This window comes from Grammomys surdaster, unplaced genomic scaffold, assembly GCF_004785775.1.
Source record: "Grammomys surdaster isolate TR1022 unplaced genomic scaffold, NIH_TR_1.0 128, whole genome shotgun sequence".
NCBI classification, from domain to species: Eukaryota; Metazoa; Chordata; class Mammalia; order Rodentia; family Muridae; genus Grammomys; species Grammomys surdaster.
In genome coordinates this window covers 954,134-963,888 of record NW_021604586.1, presented here as the reverse complement: position 1 = coordinate 963,888, position 9,755 = coordinate 954,134, and the positions used below count along the sequence as shown (strand labels likewise).

At 47.8% G+C, this 9,755-nt stretch overlaps 1 protein-coding gene across 1 annotated transcript; it reads left to right on the top strand.

Annotated features, from left to right (window-relative positions):
• The first annotated feature begins 2,548 nt into the window (after nt 1–2,548).
• Nucleotides 2,549–9,616, top strand: CUNH16orf46 (chromosome unknown C16orf46 homolog). Its single transcript, XM_028753688.1, has 3 exons — nt 2,549–2,671; nt 6,724–6,971; nt 8,571–9,616. Exons 2-3 carry the CDS (start codon nt 6,762–6,764, stop codon nt 9,585–9,587), a joined length of 1,227 nt encoding a protein of 408 aa, XP_028609521.1. The 5' UTR covers nt 2,549–2,671; nt 6,724–6,761; the 3' UTR covers nt 9,588–9,616.
• The last annotated feature ends 139 nt before the right edge of the window (nt 9,617–9,755 follow it).

Sequence of the window (9,755 nt, the reverse complement as noted above, 5' to 3'; positions counted from 1 at the left end):
GCTGATATGGCACATTCTCTAATAACTATAAAAGTGCTGACTGGGAATGGCGTGGGGGGATTATATGCACACAGATAGATATATGTAACAAGCTTGGAAGGTTGGGGATCAGGAGTTCAAGGTCCGAGGTCATCTTTTAGCGATAGATTCCAAGGCCAGCCTGGGCTCAGACAAGCTCAAATATGAACACAGACAAATTCCATCACTACCAAGACAAAACCATGGGTGAATTCCCCCACCCTGCCAAGGAAAGTAGGTAGAATACTCTAGCATATTTCTTCTGACTACAGCATGTAATTCTACACTTAATTGTTTTACCCTGGCTCTCATGTAGCCCAGGCTGAGCTGGAAAGTGTAGCCAAGGACCATCTTGACTCCATATTTTCCTGCTTTCATCTTCCAAGGGCTGGATTAAAGGCATGCACCACCACACCTGGCCAGATTTTAAGCTTTGGACGAATACTTTCTTCCTTTGCCTTTTATTATTATTTTGCTTTATTTAGTCTTTGTCTTTTCATAACATCTTTGAATGTTTTCAAAGAATTAAAACCTCAGAAATATAGTAGGGGGGTTGGAGAGATGGTTTTGTGGTTAAAAGCTCTGGCTGCTCTTCCAAAAGACCTGGGTTCAATTCCCAGAATCTACATGGCTGCTTATGAATGCCTGTAACACCAGTTCCGAAGTATCTCATCCCTCTTTTAACCTCCCTGGGCACCAGGCATGGAAGTGGTGCACCGACATACAGTCAAAATACCAATACACTTAAAAAAATTAGAATTTAAAAAAGATAGATTGTTCAGAAGGCATTAAAACTTAAAACTGACAAAACTCCACAAAACCAAATAAAAGCCACCTTGAAGGTAGTTCTGAGGTTATGTTGTGTCTTACTTAGTAGAACCACTAGAGGGCTCTCCACACAGTGTCAGGTATGAAAAAGTCCAGTGCTTAAGAACAGCTGACTCTGCCTCAGCAGACTGGAAAATCTGACACCCCCCCTCCCATTTCTGAACTTCTCTGTGGCTGTTTAAAAGACTTTTGCCTACCTTTGGTTGTAAAGATTATGGTTGAGTGACCAGGTCTGGTGGCACATGCTTGTAATTCTAGCACTCAGAGACAGGGAAGACGTTAACTTGGAGGCCAGACCAGACAGCATAGTGAAACCCTACCTCAAAACACTGAGGAATGGAGACACATTTTGGCGATAGAGTCCCTGTCTAGCATATGAACCTAGAAAACAACAAAAGGGTGTGCCTTTATTACTGGCCAGCACAAAGGGTGTACATACATATATACAGGGAGAACACTCATACACATAAATCTAAAAATACATATAAAATTTTAGCAATGTCTGTCATACCCTTCTATGTTACGAAATACACTAGGATAGCAATATATATTACCATATGTATCATATATGTTTGTTAAATTATTTCCCCCATACCTATATGTATATATGTATGTATGCATATAGGTATGGGGGAAATATCTTAACAAATATTCATAGTCAGAAGAGGACTTCGTTCCAACTTCATAATGTGTCACATACATGCTATAAATTGTATATGTGCTCTACTGTATATATATATATATATATTATATATAGTGCTATAAATGAAAAAAGTAAATGTAAAAAGTAGTCATTCTTAGCTATTTTTCCAAATGCCTTTGACTCACCTTGCTTTTGGAGACTGCTTTTTAAACCAGAAAGCAGAGGGGCCTTGGAACGAGACATGAGTTGGGACGCTAGATTTACCTCTCAATGCCTATTTACCTATGCCTACTTCAAGCATAGGTTCCCAGCCTGGGGTGTGTTTTTCAGTGCTCAAAGGCACCAAGGGCAGCATGGTGGAGAAGTGGGGGCCCCCTTGAGAGAAACTACTGCTTGTGCCCCAGTAAAGTGGGCAGCACCAAGAAGAACAAAACAAGAAATCCTTCATATCAGCAGGCGTGGAAGCCCACACCCTCAATCCCCTCAGTGTTGATTTAGGACACTGAGGAAGGAGGGTTGCCATGAGTTCGAGGCCACACCAGGCTACAAAACAAGGAACACCCTGTCTCAAAAACATACAAACCAGGAATGAGTCCGCCCACGAAGTTCTCTGCCTGCGTTCCACTAAGCACACGGGATCTCAAGAAGGAAAGGACGATTCTGCCCAAAGGAAGAAGTGGCCAAATCTACAGACGCGGTTCGCCTGGCATCTGAGGCGTTCCTTCTAGAAGACGAAAAGGCCATTCCCAGCACAACTAGGTGGCCCAACGTCGACGGTGCGAAGCCCTCGAAGAGTCTGGCAGCACATGGGACCAGCGCGCAGGCGCCGCGGGCCAGCCGCCTGAAACCACCCTACGGGGCCGCAGGAGGCAGCTAGCAACCGCGCACGGCGCGACGGGAACGCCCCTAAGCCCCGCCCTCCGAAGCCTCCTCCCTTGAGTTTGTTTTGTTGCGGCGTTACGTCACTTCCGTCATGCCTGCACCTAGGCTCGCCTCCGACGCGGCCGTAACCTAGGGCAACAGTCCGGCTCTAGCGGGCCGCGACTAGCCGCTCCGGACCTTCCTTGCCTGGCGGCCCCGTAGGAGCGTCTAAGTGGCTGTGGCCACGACCTCACCCCGGGGAACACTCCCTAGACACTTCACGGGCGGCAGAGCCGCGGAAGGAAGCAACCTTCAGGGCGGGTAAGCAAGACGGAGACGGGGGTATGGCTCTGGGAGAACCTGGATTGGGCGGGGCCTGGGGAGCCGCGTGGGCTTCGGGGAGGAGCCGTTTGATAGGCGTGATCCGTGGGGGCGTGGTCGAGGTTTCAATGGGAGGAGCTTGGTGCAGCCCTCGGGGACCTGCCGAAGGAAGGGTAAAAACTCAGCTTGTAGCAGGGTAGGAGCCGCTGAGAGGAAGGACAGGAGCCAGCGGCTTGAAGGAGTGTTCAGGGACTACTACCAGACGGGAAGGTCTGGGCGGCCGGATTCTGTCTGCTGTGAGCCTTGGGAGCCCTCGGAAGGCCATCCTTTAGGACTAGACAGTTGGTGAATTCAGAGAGCCGGGAAAAGGGCAAAAATGCGACCCTGTTAAAGACAAAAATCTAGACCCTAGGCAAAAATGAAAAAGGGCAAGAATCGGAAGTGGTTGGAATAGAAATGGCACACGCCCTACCTTGCAAGTCGAGTTACTGGCTGTTGTAAGTTGCCATGTGGGTGCCAGGAACCGAACCTGGGTCTTTTGCAAGAGTAGCAAATGCTTTTAACTGCTGAGCCATTTCTCCAGCCCTCACCCACCTTATTATTTTATTTTATTTTATTTTTTTTGAGACACGTTCTCTCACTCAACCCAGAGTTCTCTGATTTTGGCCAGACCGGCTAGCCGGCAAGCCCTAAGAATCCTCCTGTCTCTGCTTCCCAGCGCTGGAGTTAAAGGTATTCATCATAGAAGTTGGCTTTTTATGTGGTTACTGGAGATCTGAACTCTTGTTTTCTTTGCTTGTGTGGCAAGCACTGTATGACGGAGCCATCTTTTTAAGCCCATTCTAGAAGAAATGTTTGGGCTTGTTGGGCAGGCAGCCTAACCTGAAAATGGTAAGCTTCAAGCTCACTGAGAAACTGTCTCAAGGGGGTAAGGCAGGTGAGAAAGAGAGCAGGGCACCTGATGTGCACACTGTGTGCGCACTTTCACATGAGCTGACAGACACATATAGTTGAATTTTGAAGCCGTAGGCTTGTGGGCTTGAAGGCCTGGGTTTTCTGTGGCACTCAGGAGGCAGAGGCAGGAGGATCAGGAATTCACTACATAATGAGTTCAGGGCTGGTCTGCGCTACATGAGACCTTGTATAAAAACATGAGTTTAAAAAAAAAAAAAGGAAAAATATGGGCTGCAAAGATATCTAAGGAGTTAAGAACACTGACTGCTCTTGCAGAGGGCCCAGGTTCGATACCCAGCACCTACATGGTAGCTAATGACTAACTCTAAACTCTAGTCCAGGGGATCCAGTGCTCTTCTCTGGCCTCCTAGCATACAGGACATGCATGTGGTACACATACACGCTGACAAAGCGTCTATACACATAAAAATTAAAAAGGAAAGGAAGATAGCAATACAGACCTCCTGCATTCTAACAGAACAGTAAATCTACATATAATTTGTGAGAAATCGTAAGCTAGCCATTGAAGTACTTGGCTTAATCCCAGCACTTAAGAAGCAGAAAGATTGCTCCAAGTTTAAGGCCAACTCTGTCTCAGAAACACATTAGAGTGGCTGAAGAGATGGCTCAGTGGTTAAGAGCATTTGTTTTAGAGAACCCAGGTTTGATTCCTAGCACCTACATGGTGGCTCTTAGTTGTCTATAAGTCCGCCCCTCTCTTCTGGTTTCTGAATCAGGAGGCATACATGGAATATATACATGTACATGTAGGCAAAACACTCATACACATAACACAAATAAACCTAATACAATTTTATTTGTTTTTATCTTATAAGTGTTTACCTGTGTGTGTATGTGCACCACATATATGCAATGCTGCAGAAGCCAAGAGAGGAAATTAGATTCTCTGGAACTGGAGTTACAGACAATTGTCAGTTGGCATATGGGTGCTGAGAAGTGAACCTGGGTCCTCTACAAGAGCAGCAAATGTTCTTAACTGCCAAAGAACCTCTCTAGTCCCCTAAATAATAAACAGACAAACAAACTAACAAATCTTAAAAAAGAAAAGCCAAAACAAAACAAAAAGGTGAAACCACACATCTCTGGTTTGGGTGATTTTACTTTGATTGTTGGCAGTGGAGGTGGCGGGGAGGGTGATGGGGGAAGATTGAGACAGGCCTTGACCGCCTCAGCCTCACACGAGGGGATGACAGACGTGTGCTCTCATTCTCAGCTCTAGTTGCTGCTTGTGTTTTGTTAACTGTTAATGTGTGTCAGAGGAAAAGAATGGTAGCAGAAGTTGAAGGTATATTTATAGTAGGAAAACTTCAAATTGAAGCCATGAACTGACTGACTCACTCATTTTTAATTTTGAGGCTGGAAAGGTAAGCACCACCTGCTCTTGCAGAGGACCCAAGTTTGGTTCCTTGCATCCTCATCAGGTACCTCAAAACTGCCTGTAACTCCAGTTCCTGGAGCACCAGTGTCTCTAGCCTCCATGGGCACAGCACAACACATGCGAATTAACCCCCCCCACACACACACAGTCACACAATATGCTTAAAATAATAAAAAAATTATTAGTGTGGTTGGGTGTTTGTATGTTAGCATACGTGCGTCACGTGACTGTGCCCAGGCTTGTGTGTGGAGATCATAAGACAGCTTCCTGGAGTTAGTTTTTTCCTTCCACTTCTTGTTTGTTTCTGTCGTGCTGTGTATTCTAGGCTAGCTTCTAGGAGGTTCTACTGTAAGTGCCTTCCATTCACTGGGAGTGTGGGAGGAGTTACAGATCCAGCTCTGTCTTTCTGTCTTTTTTTATTTCTTTTTCTTTTTTTTCTTTTCTTTGTTTGTTTCTTTTTTAATAAGTCCTGTGGCTTCTAGGGTTTGCGCTTGGGTCATCAGGTTTGTGCTTTGAGAGGTTTTATGTGCCAGGTCATTCACTGGTCCTGATTTTTTTTTTTTTTAAATTAGGAATAGGGCACCCGCATTCTCTTGCTATTGGATCGTTAGTTTCTGCCTCAGGAACCTCAGTGTTCTCAAGTGACACATAATGAATTGCAGTGCAGTGATCTAACCAAACTTTGACTAGTTTCCCTGACGTCAAAGGAGTCAGTGCAGGTCGTGGGTAAAGCACATATACAGAAACGTTGTTTATAAACAGCTCCTGAACTTCCTTTGCCGCAGTGTCATGGAATGCTGCTGGACCATCTTGTTAAACCATCATAGGGTCCAGTGTCTACTGCATCATGAGGCTCACCCCAAACTGCATCCTTCATCCTTTGCTGGTCCTCACTGTCGTCTGCACAGACACCTTCAGATGCTTCTCAGGACACACACACACACACAGACACACACACACACACAGCTGGAAAGGGCTATTCTGGAAGAGAGAACACTATAATTTCTCCGTATCTCTGCCAGCACTCGCTGCTTTGCTTGGAGGAAGTAGAGCTTACCCTGGGGGAGCAAAGTGGGTGGGGCCAGCAGGTGGAAGTGTCGGAAAGAAAGTAACTAACCAGCTTCCTTGGAAGCTCGTGACCCCCAGTCAGCTCTGAGGGTTCTGGGAACCAGTGAAGCCTGAGTCTGTAAGCTTTGTGGACCCATTCTTCTCATGATGTCAGCCTAGTACCATTTGTAGCCCTACATCCCGTGTGAACTTTGTAACAGTGACCAGAGAGAGCTGATGCTCTTTTTCTTCATTCCTTTGGTCTTGGGATGGCAGATGACTTGGCAAGTCAGTACACTTTCCTCACAAGCCTGAGTACAATCCCGTGTGTGTGTGTGTGTGTGTGTGTGTGTGTGTGTGTGTGTGTGTTGGGGATAGGGAATTAAAGGACAGAAGTACAGAACTGTTGTCCTCTGACTTCCAGTAAAGTGTCCTGGCATGTCCCTCCACTTCTCTCATCACACACACATTCATGTTAAAAAAAATCCATTAGTTTTTAACTAAAATTAGCCATATCTTATTTTTGTCACCAGTTAGAAATGGATAATTTTGAAATGTTCTCAGTCTTTCTTGAATATGTTAAAATATTTCACTTGAGCTACTGATTTGCTTGAAAAATAATATTAAAACCAAGTTTCATTGAACTTTGCAGGAAGAAGATGTTAAAAACCATAGGCAGTCACCCCAGTAATGGATCTCTGTGAGGAAAGTGAGACTTTTTTAGAAAATAAAGAAAACAAGAAAATTGAAGATACAGAAGAGACGGCGCCGACCTTACACTGTCCAGACGAGGGAAGTGAGAGGAGCCATGTCTGCTGCCTTCTTGGTGTCAGCGACCTCACACTGGAAGAGGATGGCAGGGCCAGCGAGTTTGCCATCAGCACTGGGTGGGAGGAAGCCGTGAGTGCCTTCTCGGGTCTTTCTCACCTCAGTATTGACTACAGGGCCTTTTCTTCTTCTTCTTCTTCTTTTTTTTTTTTTTTTGTTTGTTTTTCGAGACAGGGTTTCTCTGTGTATCCCTGGCTGTCCTGGAACTCACTCTGTAGACCAGGCTGGCCTGGAACTCAGAAATCCGCCTGCCTCTGCCTCTGCCTCCCAAGTGCTGGGATTAAAGGCATGCGCCACCACTGCCTGGCACACAGGGACTTTCCAAAGTAGTTTATGTTACTGAAAATGTTGTAGTGAATGTAGGAGCCTTGAGACAGAGCGGAAATGGGCACAGTGTGTGCTCGCGGGCACCGGTAGATGTTCTGTCAACATCTCCGTAGCCACCTGAGGCCTCGTGCTGGGAATGAGCACCCAGAGGTGAAATGTGGCACCTAGAGCTCACTGGCCAGACACTGGGCACAGAGGACTAGAAAGCTCCTGAGAGAGACACAGGCTCCGTCTCCCTGGCTATCTAAAGTCTCTGGTTTCTCAGAGCCGGGAGTGGAAGCCAGCATTTAAAACTATAAGGCAGCTGCCTGCTTGCTGGCACTATTTCGTAAGGAATGTGGGGCTTGTGACTTAGTTGGTTGAACTGTAGCCCAGCAAGTTGGTTCAGCAATGTAGAGGCATCTGTAGTGCAAGGCCTGGAGACCTGGTGCCCAGCTACAGAAGGGAGGAGAGAACTGACTCCACAGAATTGTCTCTGACCTTTACGCTCACACCATGGCATGCTCGTCCACGCATATAGGTCATGCACGGCTGTGTGAATGCACAGATATTAAACAGTTAAGGTAATGAGGAAACTTTGTCAAACCTAAGATAAATGTGGGCTCTCCAGGTTAGACAACAGAAAATACAGGGTGCCCTAGTTGGATTTCAGATTGTGATCCCTATGTAGTCCTGTGGTTTTTGTTGTTGTTGTTGTTTTTTAAGTAGGTAGTCTCAGCCAGGGGGCTTCAGAAGAAGGTGGGCATTGCTGTACCTTGGGCACTCAGAGGTCCTGGGTTCCCAGGACTGCTCTTTCTGAAGTCTGTCCTGTGCTCGGGAAACTGACTCACAGTACAAGAAAACCTTGGTCGGGAATGGACACGTTAGGCCCATGTTGCTGAAGTGAATTGTGCCCATAGGGAGCTGAAGTCAGTCCTCCAGTGGCTTGGTACAGGTGCCACTGCCCAAGGTTTTAGTTAACAACAGCTCCTGCCTGGGCCTAAGACTGACTTATACCACAGTAACACAGTTGCTCTGTGAGGCTAAAATGACAAAGCTTGAGGGTTTTGACTTTAGAAGGTTTAGGGTTTCAGAAGCAGAGACGGGAGTTTACAGCCAGCTAGGCTACGAGAGAGAGAGAGAGAGAGTGAGAGAGAGAGAGAGAGAGAGAGAGAGAGAGAGAGACTGACTGAGAGACTGAGACTGACTGAGGGACTGAGAGACTATGAGACTATGTGTTTAAGTCAATTTTAAGGAAAAAAAAATGCAGCTCACCTAAGACTGCCAGAATAGGAGTGTGGCCAAGCTGGGGGAAGCAGGGCCTGGCCCAGCTGGCCTGAGGGTGACACACTACTTCCTCTGCAGGTCCATGGCTGGGGAAGGACCTCACCAACTGCCTGCATCTGGTCCAAGAGGAAAGTGAAAAGGGGCCGGGGAGGAGAAGGCACCGCTGGCGGCAACAACTGCTTGTTCTGTATGAGTCTTTCTCAAAGGAGTCTGGAACCCCGGTCCCTCGCAGAGGTTGGGAAACTGGAGGTGGATGCTGTGGCAGAGGAGAGCTCCCAGAAGAGCTGGAGCTCTGAGAAGACCTGGAACGGCCCCTCCCAGGGCCCCAGCAGCGCTTCCAGAGAGCCCAACAAACTCTGCTTTCCCACGTACTTGCATGGAGAAAAAAAAAGCCTGCAAATCAAGGAATTTATCTGGTGCATGGAAGAGTGGGGTATCCCCGAGACAGTTAGCAGCAAGGCCTGCAGGAACCCCAGCGGAAGCACCGACCAAGGGCTCTCCATCTCTGATTCCCTTGCATCCAAGGCTCTTGTGGTTCTACCCCCACTGAAAAGCTCCCCCCACAACTTGGACGTCCTGAGTAAGAAAAGCAGGAATATCTTCTGGCAGCCGGAAGAGAAGGCACCGAGGGCAGAAAAGGACGAGTGTGTGGCTTGTGCAGACGGACTGAAAACAGTAGATGGGAAAGGTGAAAAGAGACAATTGGAGCTGGCCAGCCGCCCGAAGGTCACCAACGTCCTCCCTTTCCCCCACACTGTGGCCCGGACCCACCTGCTGTCAGCTGAGTCCCAAAAGTGCTGCCTGCACTGGTCCCTCCTGCCCCAGAAAAGCTCTGTGTTCCCACCCAACCCCACTGACATCCACTATCTTGCCACCTTGCAGGTTTTGGGGCAACAGGGAGGGCAAAACTGCAGAACTAGGCTCAAAGCCAAGGAAGCCAGACCTCCCAGGACCACTCCCAAGCATATTATCACAGAGGCCAAGCCGGAGACCAGGCCTCACGTACTAGAGAGCAAAGTCTTCCCCAAGCCTCTCTTGCCGTCCCTCACGGTGAGCAGGGTTGTCATCCCCGTCTCCACCCACAGAGTCCTCTGATATGCCACAATATAATTCCCTGGGACTGAGTGCTGCCTGAAACTCATTTGTCCCTTCCTGTCCTACCCACTCTTTCCAGTCATTCCCTTCCCTCCCCCTCCCTTCCCTTCCCACTCCCCTCCCCCGGCGCCTCCCCTCCCGGGCCCCGCGGGGGGCCCGGGAGGGGGG